This window comes from Hemitrygon akajei, chromosome 4 (assembly GCF_048418815.1).
Source record: "Hemitrygon akajei chromosome 4, sHemAka1.3, whole genome shotgun sequence".
Classification (NCBI taxonomy): Eukaryota; Metazoa; Chordata; class Chondrichthyes; order Myliobatiformes; family Dasyatidae; genus Hemitrygon; species Hemitrygon akajei.
The window spans coordinates 194874973-194896624 of NC_133127.1; the positions used below are offsets into that span (position 1 = coordinate 194874973).

At 43.9% G+C, this 21652-nt stretch overlaps 1 protein-coding gene across 3 annotated transcripts in view; it reads right to left on the reverse strand.

Moving 5' to 3' along the window:
• LOC140727085 (beta-arrestin-1) overlaps window positions 1–21652 on the reverse strand; it is a 141752-nt gene that overhangs the window by 33635 nt on the left and 86465 nt on the right. For all 3 annotated transcript variants that reach the window (XM_073044328.1, XM_073044327.1, XM_073044329.1), the window contains 5 exons: window positions 15429–15473; window positions 14538–14734; window positions 13461–13520; window positions 8780–8847; window positions 1867–2002 (listed from right to left, as the gene is read on the reverse strand). In XM_073044328.1, the coding sequence (XP_072900429.1) occupies window positions 1867–2002; window positions 8780–8847; window positions 13461–13520; window positions 14538–14734; window positions 15429–15473 (506 nt within the window). The remainder of the gene's footprint in view (window positions 1–1866; window positions 2003–8779; window positions 8848–13460; window positions 13521–14537; window positions 14735–15428; window positions 15474–21652) is intronic.

Consider the following 21652-nt stretch of genomic DNA (forward strand, 5'->3'; position numbering starts at 1 on the left):
GCCAATGGAGTGAGACGAACTGAATTGGTGGCTAATTAAACGAAATAGACAGATTTGGTACCCAATGGAATTAGGCAGACACATTTAGTGGCCATTGGAGTGAGACAGATAGATGAGGAGACCGGTAGTATGAGATGGATGTCTCATTGATTGAACCCTGATCTGTGATCACTGGCGCTGTAAAGTGATGCAATAACCGCTATGCTACCGTGCCACACTTTTTTTTTGCATTATTCATTTTGTAATCTATCATAATTTTATATCTTTTCACTGCACTGATGCCACAAAACAACAAATATCACGTCACCTCAGTCAGCAATAAAAAATCTGATTCTGATTCTGTGTATAGAGCAGCAGATGTTAGAAATAAGTTACAGGGCAGGGTTCAGTTGGAAGGCTCATGGGTTTACGATAGAAAAATTATTGTCACATTCCTGAATGAACAGCAGCAGTCATTCAAACTTTGGTGTCCCAGTTTCCCAGAGTATGGTTAGCTGTCACTGTGTCTCTGAGACTCAGACTGGCAATTACTGCCTGCCACATTCCTTCATGGAAAGTCGGTACGTAAAGCCCTCCCGATGAGCACTCAGTGCTCAACTGTAAGAGTTCCACTTCCAGTACTACTGTTTAGATTTCGCCTCTGCATTTCGTTTGTGTCATCTTGTTTATTTCGCGTCTGAGTCTGAGTTAATTCTAGACCTTACCCTGCACCTGGGTTCACCACCATCCCTAATTCATTACAAGTACAGAATATAAATGCAAACATGGGGCACAGTAGTGTAGTGGTTAGCACCACACTTTATAGTACCAGCATCCCGGGTTCAACTCCTGCCACTGTGTGTGTACTAATTTAAAAATTATATATAGAAAAATTATATCTTATATATTTATATTACAGACTGAGATTGAAGAAGTTCCAGAGAAGGTTTATCAGAATTATCCCAGAAATTAAAGGGTTAATATATCAGGAGTGTTTAATGGCTCTGAACCTACACTCACTGGAGCTTAGAAGAATGACAGGGGGATCTCATTGATACCTCCCAAATATTCAAAGGCCTAGATAGAGTAGACAGGAAGAGGTCATTTCCAATTACAGACTGAGATCTAATCTGGGGATTTGTGGGTTTATACATGGAGTAATGGATCATTATAAGTGAATTACAGGCTAAGGTCTCATCCAAGCATTTGCAGATTTATATAAATAATAGGTTACTGTGAGTTAATTTACAAGCTAGTATCTAATCAAGGATTTCACGGGGATTATATACAGTATAACAGATCCCTAGGAGTGAGTTACAAGCTGGTATCTAGTCCAAGGGTTTGTGGATTTATGTATATAATAGATCCCTTGGAGTGAGTCACAGGCTGGGATCTAATCCAAGGATTTGATATATATAAAATGAGGTATAAAAATTATACAATGGAATTCATTTGAGAGTTTCATTAGCTTTATAGAATCAAATGGCTGATCTCCAAGAGTGGATGATAGGCTGGGATCTAATCCAGGGGTTTGAGAAGGGCTTATATACAGAATCACATGCCCTGTGAACTGAATTACACACTGGGATCTAATCCAGGGATTTGAGTTAATGTACATTATAACAGATCCCCAAGAGTGGGTGACAGAGTGATATCTAATCTGGAGGTACAGGGAGGATTTATATACAGAATAACTGGTCCACTGCTCTGAATTACTGGCTGGGATCTATTCCAGGGGCTTGAGTTGGATTGTAGGGCATAGGAGCAGAACTAGGCCATTCAGCTGACAAGCTGGGATTCAACTGGGGACACTGGTAGATTCCTAAGACAAATGAATTCCCTAGGCATTTGGACAGTCTTGCTCCCAGCACACCGTCCGCCTCTCACCTCCTTGTCCAACGATGCCTCTAGGTGAAGGGGTTTGTCTGACATGAGGAACTGGCGGGTGGTCTCGGCCATGGGTTGGGGTCCGGGCTTCTCCGGAGCATACTGCACCTTGCGTATCACCAACCTCACCGAGTTCCTACAACAGAGGTAACAAAGACTTCACAATCTCCTCAGATCTGACAAACCTTTGCAGCTGTACCATGGAGAGCATTTGAACTGGTTGCATCACTTTCTGGCATGGAGGGGCTCTTCTAATTTGTACATTGACCACAGATACACAACTCCCTGAACAGGGTCCTGACCTTGAGATGGCAAGAACTGTGGGATTGGAAGGTCCTTCTCCAACTTAGAGGAAGAATACCCAATCTACTTTGGATAAACTCTGGTTAGACCAGTCTAGGCGACTGGTTTATTAGTGTCACCTGTACTGAGGTACAGTGAAAAACTTTGCTTTGCGTTCTGGAGACTCTGCAGATGCTGGAAATCCAGAGCAACACAAATAAAATGCTGGGGGAGCTCAGCAGGTCAGGCAGCATCCATGGAGGGAAGTGGACAGTCAACGTTTTGGGTTGAGACCCATCATCGTGACTGGAAAGAAGGAGAGATAGACGGCATAAAACTGTAGTGGGGGGAAGGGATGGAGCAACTGGCAGGTGAAGGGTGGATCCAAGTGAGGCAGGAGGTGGTGATGGGCAGTTGAGGGGGTGGGGGTGGAATCGAAATGATATAGGAAGCTAGCAGGGGATAAGTGGAAATGCCAAATGGCTGATGAAGATTTAATCTGATAGGAGGGGACACAGGACAATGGAATAAAGGGAGGGAAAGAATTCTCCCCATACCATCCTCTCAAATTGCCCAATGCTCACATATTCCTCTCTCCAGTTTCCCTCCCCACCTCTTTCCATTATTCCATGGTCCATTATCCTCTCCTATCAGATTCCTTCTTCTTCAGGTCTTTGCCAGCGACACTCTCGCCCTCCCTTACCATCCCTCACCTGGATCCACCTATCACCTCCCAGCTTCTCACATCATTTACACTCTAACCCATCCTCACCTGGATCCACCTATCACCTCCCAGCTTCTCACATCATTCTCACTCTCCCCCTCCCTCACTACCCCCTCACCTGAATCCACCTATTACCTGCCAACACTTGTTCCACCCCTTCCTTCCACTTTTTTTATACCGGCTATCTCCTCTCTTTCTCTCCAGTCCACATGAAGTGCTCCAACACATAACATCAACTGGACACTTCCCTCCATTGATGCTGCCTGATCCAACGTGGCATTTTATGCGTTGCATTTATTGTGCATGCCATCCATAAAGATCGTTTCACCACATCGGAGCAGTGAGGTTGGACCAGGGAATACAATAAATGAATACAGAATTATGTATTACAGTTCCAGAGAAGGCGCAGTGCAGGTAGACAGTAAGGTGGGATATCATAATAAGGTAGACTGTGAGCTTAAGGATAGATCTTATTTTTCAATAGTCCTTTAACAGAGGGGTAGAAGCTGTCCTGAGCCTGGTGGAATGTGCTTTCAGGCCTCTGGTATCTTCTGCCCGATGGGAGAGGGGAGAAGAGAGAACGTCCAGGGTGGTGCAACCTTTGATGATGTGGACTGCTTTACTGAGTCAGTGTGTGGTTATGGTCAGCGTACTGTAGGAAGGGTGAGATTGGAGAGAGTGCAAACTCCCACAAAAGCTGTTGCTTAACTTCTACAGAAGCACAATTGAAACCATCCTGACCAACAGTGCCACAGTGTGGTATGCCAGCTGCACAGCCACTGAGCGACAAAGACTTGCATCGCGTGGTGAAGGCGGCCCAGCGAATCGTCAGGATGGAGCTCCCAGGACTGGACACCATCTACTCCAGCAGACTCAGGAGGAAAGCAATCAGCATAACCAGAGACACCACACGCCCCGGCCACTCCCTGTTTGACCCGCTGTCGTCAGCAAAAGGTTCAGGACACTAAAAACCAGAACAAATAGACTGAGGAACAGCTTCTACCCCAGAGCTGTGGCCTCCATCACACCACTCCCACAGAACAGTGACTGAAACTGTGAGCACACACAGGGACTCAAATACTTGCACTAACAGCACTTTGTGCATTACTGGGATATTCTGGTGCTGCTGCAACTTATTTTCTGCTACTTATCTATTTAATACTGTTTTTCTATTACTGTCTTGTTTTTATCTACCGCTTTATTTAATTGCCTGAGAGGAAGCCAAACAGAGTTTCATTGTATCTATGTATAATGACAATAAAGATCATTCATTTCATTTCAGAGGAGATTCGCCAGGATATCTCTGGACTGGAGGACTTTAGTTCCAGGGGAGATGGGAATGATTTTGTAGGAGGAGCGCCTGATCTCCCTGGGCCTGTATTGACTAGAGTTTAGAAGAAAGGGGGGGATCTCATTGAAATCTATCGAATATTGAAAGGCCCACATGGAGAGGATGTTTCCTATACTGCAAGGGTCAAGGACCAGAGGGCACAGCCTCAGTCTGTCATTGGTTATATTTGAAGTGGAGGTTGATAGGTTCTTGATTAATCAAGGCACCAAAGGTTATGGGGAGAAGGCAGGAGAAGGGGGTTGAGAGGAAAAATAAATCAGCTTTGATGGACTGGTAAAACAAATTTGATGAGCTGAATGGCTTAATTCTGTTCCTATGGCAGAGGGTGGTGCATATATGGAAAGGCTGGGGAGAGCGTAATGGGTATATGGATAGGTGGGGGAGAGGACAATGGGTATATGGATAGGTTGGGGAGAGGGTTTTGGATATATGGATAGGTGGGGGAGAGGACAATGGGTATATGGATAGGTGGGGGAGAGGGTTTTGGGTATATGGATAGGTTGGGGAGAGGGTTTTGGGTATATGGATAGGTGGGGGAGAGGACAATGGGTATATGGATAGGTGGGGGAGAGGACAATGGGTATATGGATAGGTTGGGGAGAGGGTTTTGGATATATGGATAGGTGGGGGAGAGGACAATGGGTATATGGATAGGTTGGGGAGAGGGTTTTGGGTATATGGATAGGTTGGGGAGAGGGTTTTGGGTATATGGATAGGGTGGGGAGAGGGTGATCATTATATGGATAGGGTGGAGAGAGAGTGATGGTTATATAGATAGGCTGGGTAGAGGGTTAACCTCTGATATGTTAACCGTAGGGCATATGAAAATAAGAGAGCTATAGTCAAAAGGGAAATTTGGATTGCCAAAAGGCAGGTTGAGAAGGATATTGCTGATAATGCAAAGAATGACCTTAGATTTTTTTTCAATATTTTAGTAGTAAAATTCAAAAGTTAAGTGTATTAGGAATAATAGTGGAGTGTTAAATAATGCAGAGAGGGAAACAGTGGATGCTCTTAACTCATATTTTGCTGAAGTATTCACCTGCAAAAATGTCAACAACATGTCAGTAAGTGTAGAGAAAAATAATGCTGCTTTAAGGGATTTAACAATCTTAGAAAATGAGCTCCTGTTTCAGCTGAAAAGCCTGAAAGTTAATAAATCTCCAGGGCCAAACAACATATAGTATATCCAAGGGCACTTAAAGAGATCTGTAATATACAAACCCCTAACATGTATTTTCCAAAAGTCAATGAAAACTGGTGAAATCCCTAATGACTGGAAATGGGCTAATGTTGTTCCAGTCTATAAGAAGGGTGACCGCACTGACCCTGGTAACTCTAGACCGGTAAGCTTCGTGTGTATCACAGGCAAGATAATGGAAACAAAAATAGAGAATGAGATGGAAAAGTAGCTGATAATAACAGGCATGCTAGCAGAAAGCCAGCGTAAGGTGTGCGAATGTGTGCAGAATTGGTTCAAAAACAGAAAATGAGTTATGGTGAAAAGATCATTTACACATCTGGAAGATGTTAAAAGTGGAGTTCCACAGGGATCAGTTTTGGGACACCTGCTGTTTTTAATTTACATTAATGATTTGGGTAAGCACGTAACAAATAAATTAGTAAAGTTTGCTGAGTCAGGCAGCAGAATGAATACAGTTAGATCTACGTGGGCAGATAAATGGCAAATGAAATTTAATGTAAGTGTAAAGTATTACATATAGAAAGTAGAAATATTAGATATAAATATACAATGGGGGGGTCTTGAGCTAGAAAATGCACTGTATTAGAAAGATTTAGGCATCCTGGTAGACTCGTCACTATCAGCAACACCATCACTATCACTGATGTTTGTACATTTAATCACAGACCTCTTTAAGTACCCTGGATATATATTGCTGACCCTGGAGATTTATTAAGTTCCACTACCACTATTAACCAGATCTTATTAGGGAGCTTAATGCAAAGGAATCCTTAAGAGGCAGTAATCATAATATGACTGAATTCATGCTGCAAATTTGAGAGGGAGAAGCACAAGTCACATGTATCTGTATCACAACGGAATGAAGGGAATTACAGAGGCATGAGAGAGGAGCTTGCCCAGGTGGATTGGAGGAGGATACTGGCAGGGATGTTGGCAGAGCAGAGGTGGCTGAAGTTCCTGGGAATAGTTCACAAGGTGCAGGATAGATATGTCTCATAGAAGAAATTGTTCTCAAATTACAGTGATAAGCAACTGTGGCTGACAAGAGAAGTTAAGGACTGCATAAAAGCCAAGGAAACGGCATATAAGGTAGTAAAAGTGAATGGGAAGTTGGATGATTGGGAAGCTTGTAAAACCCAACAAAAGGCAACTTAAAAAGCTATAAGAAGAGAAAAGATGCAAGATAAGGGCAACTAGCCAATAATATACAGCTGGATACTACATGTTTTTCAGTTATAAAAACAGTTAAAGGAAGGTGAGAGTTGATATTGGGCCACTGAAAAATGATGTTGGTGATATAGTAATGGGGGACAAAGAAATGACAGATGAACTTAATGGGTACTTTGCATCAGCCTTCATTGTGGAAGACACTAGTCAGATGTCCATGAATGTCAGGAAGCAGGAATGAGTGCCATTGCTATTACAAAGGAAAAAGTGCTGGGCAAACTGAAAGGTCTTAAGGTGGATAAGTCACCTGGACCAGATGGACTACATCCCAGAGTCCTGAGGGAGATTGCTGAAGAGATAATAGATGCATTGGTCATGATCTTTCAAGAATCACTTGATTCTGGAATGGCCCAGAGGACTGGAGGGTTGCAAATGTCACTCCACTCATTAAGAAGGGAGGAAGGCAAAAGAAAGGAAATTATAGGCCAGTTAGCCTAGCCTCAGAGGTTGGGAAAATGTTGGACTCTATTATCAAGGATGAAGTTTCAGGGTACTTGGAGACAAATGATAAAATAAGTCAAAGTCAGCATGGTTTCTGTCAAGGGAAATCTTGACTGACAAATCTGTTTTGAGGACGTAATAAGCAGGGTGGACAAAGGAGACTGAGCGAATGTCATTTACTTGGATTTTCAGAAGGCATTTGATAAGGTGCCACACATGAGGCTGCTTAACAAGATAAAATCCTATGGCGTTACGGGAAGGATACTGGCATGGATAGAGGAAAGGCTGACAGGCTGGAGGCAGCGAGTGGAGATAAAAGGGGCCTTTTCTGGTTGGCAGCTGGTGACTAGTATAACTAGTAATGTTTTTCAGGGGGTCAGAATTGGGACCACTACAGTTTACATTGTTTGTCAGTGATATAGATAATGGAATTGATGGCTTTGTGGCAAAGTTTGTGGATGATACAAAGGCAGGTAGAGGGGTAGGTAGTGCTGAGGGAGCACTGTGATTGCAGTAGGAATTAGACAAACTGGGTGAAAAAGTGGCAGATGGAATCCAGTGTTGGGAAATGTATGATAATGCATTTTGGTGAAAGGAACTACAGTACAGACTATTATCTAAATGGGGAGGAGGTTCAAACATCAGAGGTACAGAGGGACTTAGGAGACCTCACGCAAGACTCCCAGAAGGCTAATTTTACAGGTTCAGTCTGTGATAAAGAAGGTTAATGCAGTGTTGGCATTTATTTCAAGAGGAATAGAATATAAAAACAAGGAGATAATGCTGAGGTTTTATAAGACACTAGTCAGGCTGCATTTGGCAGATTGTCAACAGTTTTGGGTCTCATGTCACAGAAAGGATGTGCTGTCATTGGAGAGAATCCGGAGGAGGTTCACGAGGATTATCCTGGGAATGAAGGGGTTAACATAAGAGGAGCGTCTGGCAGCTTTGGACCTGTAATCGCTGGAATGTAGAAGAATGTGGGGGGATCTCATTGAAAACTACCGAATGTTTAAAGGGCTAGATAGGCTGGATGTGGAGAGGATGTTTCCTGCGGTTGGGGTATCGAGAACTGGAGGGCACAGACTCATAATTGAGAGGTGACCTTTTTTTTTTAAGAGGAGGAGGAGGAGGAATTTTTTTGCCAAAGAGTGGTGAATCTGTGGAATGCTTTTCCACAGACTGCGGTGGAAGCCAAGTCCGTGGCTATACTTAAGGCGGAAGCTGATAGCTTCCTAATTGGTCAGGGCATCGATGGATATGGTGAGAGGGCAGGTGTATGGGGTTGAGTGTGATCCGGGATCAGCCATGATGAGATGGAGGAGCAGGCTCAATGGGCTGAATGGCCTAATACTGCTCCTATGTCTTATGGCTTTCTGGTTTAGCATTTAGACATTGCACAGAAGTGATTAGGAAGGCTAATAGAATGTTGGGCTATATAATGCGCTCAGTGAAGTTCAAGTCTAAAGACATTTTCCTTGAGCTGTATAATGCGCTTGTGAGGCCACACCCTGAGTACTGTGTACAATTTGGGTCTCCACACTTTGTGAAGGATCTGAAGCCACCGGAGGGAGTTCAGAGAGGGATCGAACACAGGCAAATAGGACTAGCTTAGATGGGCATCTGGATCAGCATGGACTAGTTGGGATGAACAGCCTGCTGATCTCAATGAAGTGACTCCTACCGTTTGTGGATTCGCTCCTCCAGGTTGTCAGAACAGAAGGTTTTCACCTCAAAATCGACGCCACAAGCCTTGAGACGATAGAAAAAGAGAGAATCTGATGAATGTATCAATTTGAGGGTTGGGAGCAGTAGCAAGCCGTGCGGCCCCTCATAGTCATAGAATCACAGAACACTACAGCTCAGAAGCAGGCCCTTTGGCCCATCTAGTCCGTGCCAAACTATTATCCTGCCTTGTCCCATCAACCTGCACCAGGACCATAGTCCTCCATATCCCTCCATACACCTCCCATCCATGTACAGAGCACAGTTACAAGGATATTGCTGACGCTTGAGGACCTGAGTTATAGGAAAAGATTGAATCGGTTAGGATTTTAGGACAATGAGTGGAGAATTGATGGGGGTATACTAAATTATGAGGTGTATAAATGGGTTGAATCCATATGGGTTTTTCCCACTGAGGTTTGGTAAGACAAGAAATAGAGGTCACAGGTTTGGGGTGAAAGGCGGCATCTTTAAGAGTAATTTGAGGAGGAACCTCATCACTCGGAGGGTGGCGCAAGTGTAGAGTGAGCTGCCAGCAGAAGCTGTAGATGCAGGTTTAACGTAACATTTAAGAGAAGTTTGGATGAGTACATGATGGGAGTGGTATGGATGGAAATGGTTTGGATGCAGATGGATAGGATTAGAAGACTGGGTTTACACGGAATGGGTGGGCCGCTGTGTTGTGGTGCTCTGTAAGTACAACTTAGTCAAGCTTGTTATCAATAATATCTCCCCTCATTTTAAACTCGAGAGGATTCCTTCCCAGTCTGCTCAATGCCTTCTCACACAACAGTCGCACATTCCCAGACACCACTATACCCCTGGTGAACCACCACTATACCCCTGCTCCCCTCCACCCCACCCCGACAGACATGAGCAAACGAGACTCACTGAGATGGATATCTCTGCCAGCATGGGGGTTGGGCCGAAGGGCCTGTTTCTGTGCTGTTTCACTCTGCCTCCACAAAATTATGAGGGGCACAGATAGAGCAGTCAGCTGCTATCTTTAGAGATACAGCGCAGAACAGGCCTTTCTGGCCCTCTGAGCCCCAATGCCCAACAACTCACCTGTTTAACCACAACCTTGTCACTGGACAATTTACAATGACCCATTAACTGGTACGTCTTTGAACAGTGGGAGGAAACCAGAGCACCCGGAGGAAACACACGCACACAGGGGAAAGCCATACAAACTTCCTTGCAGAGGACACCAGAACTGAACTCTGAGCTCTGATGTCCTGAGCTGTAATAGTGCTGTGCTAACCACTACATTACTGTGGTACCCACGTCTAGTACTAGAGGACTTTTTATATTATTTACTTAATACTAAAGGTGAAAGGGAGAAAGTTCAAACGAAATATGTGTGTGACATGTGATGAGGATGTTAGGAGAATTCAGGGTGACTTGGATAGGCTGGGTGAGAGGGCAGATACTTGGCAGATGATGTTTAATGTGAATAAGTGTGAGGTTATCCACTTTGGGAGTAAGAACAGGAAGGCAGATTAATATCTGAACGGTGTAGAGTTAGGTAAGGGAGAAATACAAAGAGATCTAGGAGTCCTTGTTCATCAGTCACTGAAGGTGAATGAGCAAGTGCAGCAGGCAGTGAAGAAGGCTAATGGAATGTTGGCCTTTATTACAAAGGGAATTGAGTACAAGAGCAAGGAAATCTTTTTGCATTTGTACAGGGCCCTGGTGAGACCACACCTGGAGTATTGTGTACAGTTTTGGTCTCCAGGGTTAAGGAAGGACATCCTGGCTGTAGAGGAAGTGCAGCGTAGGTTCACGAGGTTAATTCCTGGGATGTCCGGACTGTCTTACGCAGAGAGGTTAGAGAGACTGGGCTTGTACACACTGGAATTAAGGAGATTGAGAGGGGATCTGATTGAAACATATAAGATTATTAAGGGATTGGACAAGATAGAGGCAGGAAATATGTTCCAGATGCTGGGAGAGTCCAGTACCAGAGGGCATGGTTTGAGAATAAGGGGTAGGTCATTTAGGACAGAGTTAAAGAAAAACTTCCTCTCCCAGAGAGTTGTGGGGGTCTGGAATGCACTGCCTCGGAAAGCAGTGAAGGCCAATTCTCTGGATGCTTTCAAGAAGGAGCTAGGTGGGTATCTTATGGATAGGGGAATCAAGGGATATGGGGACAAGGCAGGAACCAGGTATTGATAGTAGATGATCAGCCATGATCTCAGAATGGCGGTGCAGGCTCGAAGGGCCGAATGGTCTACTTCTGCACCTATTGTCTATTGTCTATATATGGGGCAAGTTTTTTTTAAATGTACACAGAATGGTAGGTGCCTGGAATTTAAATTGTAGAGATATTGTGAAATTAACAAGACTTAGGTTGGGGCATTGTGGGCTAAACTATTACTTAAAGATAATAGGAAGACATCCAACTGGATTATGTGACTGTGGTAGTCCAGAGACAGTTCAGCATGTTTTGCTGAGTTGTAATCGATATAAAATTGAAAGAAGCATTTTGTTCAAGAGGCTGCCTGACTTAAATGTATTTTGTTTTTCTGTTAAATCTTTGTTTGGCCACCAAGAGAACCACCACCTGATTGAAAAGTTTATTATTCTGTTTCTATGTGCGACTAGTGTATACTCAAGAATTTGAGTTTCTTGAAACTCTGTAAGTAATTATACATCCTGCGGAGGGCAGTAATACGCCTAGGTGTGTCTAAACTGCGGGAAATGGAAGAAGAAGGTGCCCTGAACATGTTGGCGAGATGGTGGTGGAGGCAGATTTGAGAGAGGTAGTGTAGCAGTTATCATAATACTTGACAGCACCAGCTATAAAAGCAGGTTTCAACTCCCGCTGCTGTCTGTAAGGAGTTTGTTCGCTCTGTCCATGACCATGTGGATTTCCTCCGGGTCCCCTAGATTCCTCTCACACCCCGAAGATGTACAGGTTAATGTTAATAAGTTGTGGGCAGTCTACATTGATGCCAGTAGCATGGCATCACTTGCGGGCTGCCCTCAAAACATCCTCGGACTGTGCTGGTCATTGACGCAAACAGCGCATTTCATTGTATGTTTTGATGTACATGTGACAAATAAACCTAATCTTTAATCTTTATTATTTCATGTGCTCTTGGAGAGGCACATCAATGTGCAAAGAATCAAGGGATATGGACATAATGTTGTCCAAAGGGATTAGTTCAGTCAGGCATTTAATTACTTATTTAATTAGCTTGCCAGAACTCCGTGGGCCAAGGACAATGTTCTCTCTAGTTCTTTTTTCACTGCTGTGCAGACTAACCTTTGCTTTGAGCAGGAAATTTAGACATGGCCTGAAAACTGCGTAACACTTTAAATTTCTTTTTGTAATATGCATACTATGAATATTGATAACAGTGTTGGTGTTGGTTTATTAACAATGAACCATTGACTTCCATTCTGTGTTTATTGTTACAATTTGTAACAGTGTTGTAACTGGAAACACTGACAATGTAAAAAGTTGAAGCTCTAAAATGATTACGGATTATATTCCTTAACATAATTAATTACAAGGTATTTCAGAATTAAATTAACATAGGCTTCAAAATTATATTAGCATGATTTGAAAATGATATTAACATAATTTCAACATTATATTAACAATTCTAGCTGCATGGCAACAAAGGCTATGTGCACGGGAGCATTTCAGTTACTGTGCCGTCATGCAGCTTAGCGGAAACAGTGGCCAAGAGGTCTGTTCCTGTGTTTCACTGCTCTCTGTTTTATGACCATCACTTTATATATCCTGTCTATCTAAGAATACCAAAGCTATTGTCTATTGTTGTCATGGTACAGTGAGAAACTTTTTCTTGCATACTGTTCCCTTTACAGTGGGAAGAGCACAGCGCACAGCCACACAGTAACTAAAATGCTCTCGTGCACATAGCCTTTGTTGCTGTGCAGCTGGGATTTTCTTTTATATCAGGGGTTCCTAAACTATTTTTTATGCCATGGTTCAATGCCATTAAGCAAGGGGTCTGTGGAACCCCTGTCTTATATAATGTTATTATAATTGTGAAATACCTTGTATTTGATTATGTGTTGAAGAATGTAATCCATAAACTTTCTAAATAATAAACATACCACAACCTCTACTCGCAAACATTTTAGAGCTTCGATGTATTTACAATGTCAGTGTTTGAAGCTACAACACTGTTAGATATTGCAACAATAAACACAGAAAGGAAATTGATAGCTCATTGTTAATAAACTGTTGGCCCACTGAATGCTGACGCCGTCCAACTTTAAAAATTAACAAAACGTGAAAGATTTCCATTGTACTGTATTTCATTATACCCTTCAGTTAACATATAAAATCAAAATGATGTGATTTTTCAGTTATCATTCTAAGTATTCACAGTATGCATGTTACAAACAAAAACATTTAAAACGCTGTGCAGCTTTCATGCCATGTAGAAAGTTTCTTGTTCAGAACAATGGTTAGTTCATTCCTGTGTTAAAAAATATTAGAGGGAACATTGTCGTTCCATGTCATTTCATCACATCAGTACATTGAGGTAGTACAAGGGAAAACAATATGAAAATTCAGAATAAAATATTACAGTTACAGAGAAAGGGCAGTGCAGGTATACAATAAGGTAGCGAGTGAGAGAAAGCACAGATTGAAATACCTTTCCTGTCTCCTCGGGCCCTGGCTGGAGGGTAACTGAACAGGGCAGGTTGGGAGGGATCTGAGGGAAAGAGAGAACAGTGTTAATAATTTCTCCTCATCTCTGTTCTAAAGGGGCGTCCTTGTATTCGGAGGCTGTGCCCTTTGACCCTAGACTCGCCCATCATAGGAAACTATCACAATGTGCGCTGGCAATGACTGAACCCAAGTACAGGGAAAAGACAGACAGCAACCAGGGTTTATTCATAAGAGTTCAAACAAAACATCAGTGGCTCAGCTGAGCAACACAAGATGTTACAACCTCAAAGCTAGGACCCCACAATAAGCACTAATTGGGAGTCCGCTTCAATGATCACGGAACACGGAAGACCCGTGCCAGTCAAAATAAACTTAAGAAGATTAAACAGAAAGCACCAGCAATTATCGACTCTCATTAAAAGAATTAATGAGTACAGGTGCTCCAGAAACGCCAGTGCCCAATGCTCTCTGGCTATCGAAGGGCTCATTACAGGAAGCATCCTCTGAAGACCCACACTCAATGTTTTAGGAATAGCTCTTTTTTAAAATATATTTCTTATTGTAACTTATAATAATCTTGATGTACTGCACTGTACTGCCACAAAACAAGTTTAATGATATATGTCAATAAACCTGATTCTGATCCCGATTCGATATAGGGTGAAGACAACAGTCTTTCTCTCAGTGTCAGCAAAGCAAAAGGGCTGATAACTGAGGAGGACACACCCTGTCTGTGTCAGTGGTGCTGAGCCGCAGCTGGTTGAGAGCTTCCTGTTCCTCTGCATACCGTATATCAATCACCTTCTGTACGGCCTAGCGTCACTTTATGGACATACAATCAATGTATAGAAGCTATCTTATGTATTTATATTTATTGCATCTCTTATTATTATTGTGGTTCTTTTGTGCTGCGTCAGATCCGGCGTAAAAATTATTTGTTCTCCGTTATGCTCGTGTACTGGAAATGACATTAAAACCACCTTGAACCTTTCACTGGACCCAGCTCTCGTTCAAAGTCACGGGGATGGGCGATGAGTGTAGCAAGAGGTGAAGGTCTAACCTCAAATATGAAGGGGTAACCATGTTCTCCCAGTTTCTTCATCAGACGCTCCTGAAGCCGGGTCAGGGGCTTCTTCTCCTCCGCCACAGGTGGGAAGGCTTGGACGTTGGCCACAAAGAGATCCTTCCGGAAGGTCAGTCCCAGCACGTCCAGATCCTCTCGGCCATAACGGAAGGCACAAGTCAGAGTCACAAAGACTGGGAGACAGGAAGAGAAATGGAACAGTTCAGCACAAGGACTTTCTTTGGTGCTGTAGTACTCTTTGACTCTAAGCAGCTGAATAGAGGAACTCCCCAGTAAATGAACATACCTTCTCTCACCCCATCGGCACTACCCCATCACCGACTACCTATCCCCCCCCACCCATTCGATCCCCACATACAGCCCACAGACACTCTATCCATCACCACCCACAGAATCCCCTCCCACAGCCCACACTCTCCTCACCCCTGAATCCCCTCCCACAGCCCTGGGACACTCTCCCCCATCATTGACTCTCCCCACCCACTGAATCTCATCCCAAAGCTCATGAACACTCTCCCCCCACATCACCAACTCTCCCCACACCCACTGAATCCACTCCCACAGCCCACAATATCCCGTCACCGACTCTCCCGCCCACCCCCGCCTTTCCGCTGCTCCGACTGGGATAAGAGCCTCACATCCATGCAAGACAACGTTTACGGATATCAGCTCCCGTTTCCCCCCACTGACATGTTTACCTTAAACACAAAATACTCTGCAGATGCTGGGGTCAAAGCAACACGTACAACACGCTGGAAGAACTCAGCAGGTCGGGCAGCATCCGTGGAAACGTTGACTGCTCATTCCCACGGATGCTGCCCGACCTGCTGAGTTCCTCCAGCTTGTTGTACGTGTTGACATGTTTACCTTTCCTTTCCTTGAGGTACTCCGGATCGACCAACACGACACCGTCTGCAGGAGGAAAGAAGGGTTCATTACAGCGTGTACTGAGGGAGCACCGCCCTGTGGGGGGATCATGCTGGGGGTGCCACGCATCCTATGACAACAGGATGAGTGAGCTTGGGCTTGTTTCTTTAGAGCAAAAGAGGATGAGAGGTGACTCGATAGAGGTGTACCAGAGGTGTAGATTGAGTGTACGGCCAGAGACATTTTCCCAGGGTGGAAATGGCTAATACAAGGGGTCATAAATTTAAAGTAATAACACCATATTACATAGGAGCAGAATTAGGCCATTTGACCCATTGAGTCTGCAATGCCATTTCATCATGGCTGATCCTTTTTTTCCCACCCCAGCCCCACTCCCCAAACTTCTCCAAGTAACTTTTGATGCCATGTCCAGTCAAGAACCTATCAATCTCTGCCTTAAATACAACCAACAACTTGGCCTCCACAGTTGCCTGTGGTAATAAATTCCACCAATTCACCACCTTCTGGCTAAAGAAATTTCTCTGCATCTCTGTTTTAAGTGGACCCCCCTCTATCCTGAGACTGTGCCCTCTTGTTCTAGACTCACCACCATGGGAAGCATCCTTTCCACATCTACTCTGACTAGGCCTTTCAACATTTGAAAGGTTTCAATGAGATCCCTCCTCACCCTTCTAAATTTCAGCGAGTACAGACCCAGAGCTACCAAACATTCCTCGTGTGATAACCCTTTCATTCCTGGAATCATCCTTGTGAACCTCCTCTGAACCCTCCCCAATGCCAGCACATCTTTACTAAGATGAGGGGCCCAAAACTGTTCATAACATCAAGGCGAGGCCTCACCAGTGCCTTATAAAGCCTCAGCATCACATCCCTGCTCTTGTATTCTAGACCTCTTGAAGTGAATGCTAACATTGCATTTCCCCTCCTCAACACTGACTCTACCTGCAAGTTAACCTTCAGGGTGTTCTCCACAAGGACTCCCAAGTACCTCTGCATCTCAGATTTTTGGATTTTCTCCCCATTTAGAAAATAGTCTGCACATTTATTTCTACTACCAAAGTGCATGACCATGCATTTTCCAACATTGTATTTCATTTGCCACTTTCTTGCCCATTCTCCTGATCTGTCTAAGTCCTTCTGGATCCTACCTGTTTCCTCAATACTACCTGCCTCTCCAGCAACCTTCGTATCATCTGCAAACTTGGCAACAAAGCCACTACTCCATCACCCATATACAGCATAAAAAGAAGTGGTCCCAACTCCAACCCCTGTGGAACACCAGTAGTCACTGGCAGCCAACCAGAAAAGATCCTTTTATTCCCATTTACTGCCTCCTCCCAATCAACCACTACTCTAATCATGCCAGTTATTTTCCTGTAATACAACGGGCAATTAACTTGGTAAGCAGTCCCATGTGTAGCACTTTGCCAAAGCCTTTCTGAAAGTCCACATATACAACATCTACTACACCCCCTTTATCGATCCTACTTGTAATCTCCTCAAAGAATTCCAACAGGTTCATCAGGCAAGATTTTCCCTTAAGGAAACCATGCTGACTTTGTACTGTCTTGTCCTGTGTCACAAAGTACGCCATAACCTCATCCTTAGCAATTAACTCCAACACCTTCCCAACCGCTGAGGTCAGGCTAACTGGTCTATAACTTCCTTTACGCTGCCTTCCTCCATTCTTAAAGAGTGGGGTAACATTTGCAATTTTCCAGTTCCTCTGGCATCATGACATTGTCAAACAATTTTTGAAAGATCATTACTAGTGCCTCCACAATTTCTACTGTTACCACTTTCAGAACCCTAGGGTGCAGTTCATCTGGTCTGGGTGACTTATACACCCTTAGGTCTTTCAGCTTTTTGAGCACCTTCTCCCTTGTAATAGTAACTGCACTCACTTCTCTTCCCTCACACCCTTCAGCATCTGACACACTGCTAGTGTCTTCCACAGTGAAGACTGTTGAAAAATATTCATTTAGTTCATCTGACATCTCCTTGTCCCCGCATCTCATTTTCTAGCAGCCCTATATCTACTCACAACCCTATTTTATTGTTTACGTACCAGAAAAAGCTTTCACTATCCACTCTGATATTGTTTGCAAGCTTGTTTTCAAATTTCATCTTTTCCTTCTTAATGATCATGTTAATTGCTCTCTGTAGGTTTTTAAAAACTTCCGAATCCTCTGTTTTCCCACTAATTTTTGCTTTGTTGCGTGTCTTCTCTCTTGCTTTTACATTAGCTTTGACATCGCTTGTCAGCCACAGGTGTATTGTTTTGCCATTTGAGTATTTCTTTGTTGTTGGAATACGTCTATCCTGCACCTTCCTCATTTCCCCCAGAAACTCAAGCCATTGCTGCTCTGCTGTTTTCCCTGCTCGCAATTTACTTCCAATTTACTCCTTCCAATTTACTTTGGTCAACTCCTCTGTCATACCACTGTAATTTCCTTTACTCCACTGAAATATTGTTATGTCAGACTTTACTTTCTCCCTATCAAATTTCAAGTTGAACTCAATCATATTGTGATCACTGTCCCCTTAGAGCTCTTTTACCTTAAGCTCCCTATTAACCTCCAGTTCATTAGATAACACTCAATCCAGTATAGCTGATTCTCTAGTAGGCTCAATGACAAACTGCTCTAAGAAGCCATCTCATAGGCATTCAACAAACTCGCTCTCTGGGATCCCCATCAACCTGCATGTTGAAACCTCCCATGACTATCATAACATTGCCCTTTCGATATGCCTTTTCTATTTCCATAAGACCATAAGTCATAGGAGCAGAATCAGGCCATCTGGCCCATCGAGTCTGCTCTGCCGTTCAATCATAGCTGATCCTTTTTTTCTATCTCCTCCTCAACTCCATTTCATGGCCTTCTCCCCGTATCCTTTGATGCCATGTCCAATCAAGAACCTATCAATCTCTGCCTTAAATACACCCAACGACCTGGTCTCCACAGCTGCATGAGGCAACAAATTCCACAAATTCACCACCCTTTGGCTAAAGAAATTTCTCCACATCTGTTTTGAGATGTTGTCCTAGACTCTCCCACCATGGGAAACATCCTTTCCACATCTACCCTGTCTAGACCTTTCAACATTTGAAAGGTTTCAATGAGATCCCCCACTTATCCTTCTGAATTCCAGCGAGTACAGACCCAGAGCCATCAAACATTCCTCGTATGATAACGCTTTCATTCCTGGAATCATCCTCGAGAACCTCCTCTGGACCCACTCCAATATTAGCACAACTTTTCTAAGATGAGGGGCCCAAAACTGTTCACAATACTTAAGGTGAGACCTCACCGGTGCCTTATAAAGCCTCAGCATCACATCCTTGCTCTTATATTCTAAACCTCTTGAAATGAATGCTAACATGGCATTTGCCTTCCTCACTACCGACTCAACTTGTCTGTTAACCTTCAGGGTGTTCTGCACAAGGACTCCCAAGTCCCTCTGCATCTCAGATTCCTGAATTTTCTCCCCGTTTAGAAAATAGTTCACACATTTATTTCTACTACCAAAGTGCATGACCATGCATTTTCCAAAATTGTATTTCATTTGCCACTTTCTTGCCCATTCCCCTAATCTGTCTAAGTCCTTCTACATCCTACCCATTTCCTCAACACTACCTACCCCTCCACCAATCTTCATATCATCTGCAAACTTGGCAGCAAAGCCATCTATTCCATCATCCAGATCATTTATATACAGCATGAAAAGAAGTGGTCCCAACACCAACCCCTGCAGAACACCACTAGACACTGGCAGCCAACCAGAAGAGGAGCCTTTTATTCCCTCTTGCTATCTCCTACTAATCGGCCAATGCTCTAACCATGTTAGTAATTTTCCTGTAATACTATGGGCTTTTAACTTGGTAAGCAGCTGCACGTGTGGCACCTTGTCAAAGACCTTCTGAAAGTCCAAACATACAACATCCACTGCATCCTCTTTATCTATCCTACTTTATCTAATCTCCTAAAAGAATTCCAATAGGTTTTCCAGGCAGGATTTTCTCTGAAGGAAACCACGCTGACTTTGTACTGTCTTGTCCTGTGTCACCAAGTACTCCATCACCTCATCCTTAACAATTGACTCCAACATCTTCCCAACCACTGAGGTCAGACTAACTGGTCTATAATTTCCTTTCTGCTGCCTTCCTCCTTTCTTAAAGAGTGGAGTAACATTTGCAATTTTCCATTCCTCTGGTACCATGCCAGAAACAATGATTTTTGAAAAATAATTTCTAATGATCATTTCCATAATCACTAACACTACCTCTTTCAGAACCGTAGGGTGTAGTTCCTCGGGTCTGGGTAACTTATGTACCTGTAGGTCTTTCAGTTTTTGAGCACCTTCTCTCTTGTAATAGTAACTGCATCCACTTCTCTTCCTTCACACACTACATCAGGCAGACTGCTAGTGTCTTCCACAGTGAAAACTGACGCAAAATACTCAGTTAGTTCACCAGCCATCTCCTTGTTACCCACAAGGATTCAACATCTTCCGATCCTATGTCACATCTCTCTACTGATTTGATGCCATTCTTTACCAGTAGAGCCACTCCACCCACTCTGCCTATCCCTCCAATATAACATGTAACCTTTGACATTCAGCTCCCAACTAAAACTATCCTTCAGCCACGATTCCGTGACGGCCACAACATCATACCTGGCAATCTGCAATAGTGCAACAAGATCATCCACTTTATTTCTTATACTCCGTGCATTTAGATACAACACCTTGAGTACCGTATTTGCTATCCTTTCTGATTCTGCATCCCTAATGATTTGATTCTCAGCCTGTTGGCTGCAACTAAGTCCCTTCACCTGCCTGTCCTTCCTGACAATCTGACTGCACGCTATCTTTACTTTTTTACCATCCTTCCTTTCCTGAGTCCCTTCACTCCGGTTCCCATCCCCCTGCTAAGTTAGTTTAAACCCTCCCCAACAGCTCTAGCACACCTGCCCACAAGAATATTGGTCCCCCTTGGGTTCAGGTGCAATCTGTCACTTTTGAACAGGTCATACCTCCCCAGAAGACATCCCAATTATCCAAGAACCTGAAGCCATGCCCCCTGCTCCAACTTCTCAGCCACACATTTATCTACCAAATCATCCTGTTTCTACCCTCACTGGTGCATGGCACAGGCAGTAATCCAGGAATTACTACCCTTGAGGTCCTGCTTCTCAGCTTTCCACCTAGCTTTCTAAATTCTCTTTTCAGGACCTCTTTGCTTTTCCTTCCTATGTCATTAATACCAATATACACCAAGACATCTGGCTGTTCCCCCTCCCTCTCCAAAATGCTGTGGATACAGTCTGAGACATCCCTGACCCTGGCACCTGGGAGGCAACATACCATCCGGGTATCCCATTCATGTCCACAGAATCTCGTCTGTTCCCCTCACTATTCAATCTCCTATCACTACCGCTCCCTTCTTCTCTCTCTTACACTTCTGCACCACGGACCCATGCTCGGTTGCTGTGGCTTTCTCCTGGGAAGTCATCCCTCACACAAGTAGCCAAAGCGGTATACTTGATTCTGAGAGGAATAGCCACAGGGGTGCTCTGCTCTAACTGTCTCTTTGCGATTCTCCTGACAGTCACTCAGCTACTCGCCTCCTGCAACTTCGATGTGACTGCTTCCATGTAGCTTTGATCAATTACATCCTCTCTCTCCTGTACAAGCTGAAGGTCATCCATCTGCTGTTCCAGATCCCTAACACGGTTTTCAAGGAGCTGCAACCGGATGCGCATCACGCAGATGTAGTTCCCCGGGAGACTCAGGGTCTCTCAGTTCTCTAACATCCGGCACGAAGAGCACACCACAGCCATTTAGATGGTGCAGTAAGAGAGGGGTAAAAGAAACAAAAAGGAAACCTTAACAGATGCTTTACACAGAGCCGACGCCTCTTCCGAGCCGAAGCCTGATTTGAGCCAAAGCCTGTCGCTTCTACTCTCACTACTGGCCCACTCCCAACACTGGTCTTATTTCCTGTTGTAACCTGTGGTCCACCTCCCAGCCACTGTTGGGAAGCCTGCATCAACGTCTTCAACGTCCTTTTGCCCTCGCAGTTTCTTAACTCAACCCACAAGGATTCAACATCTTCCGATCCTATGTCACAGCTTTCTACTGATTTGATGCCATTCTTTACCAGCAGACCCACACCTCTTCCTCTGCTGACCTTCCTATCT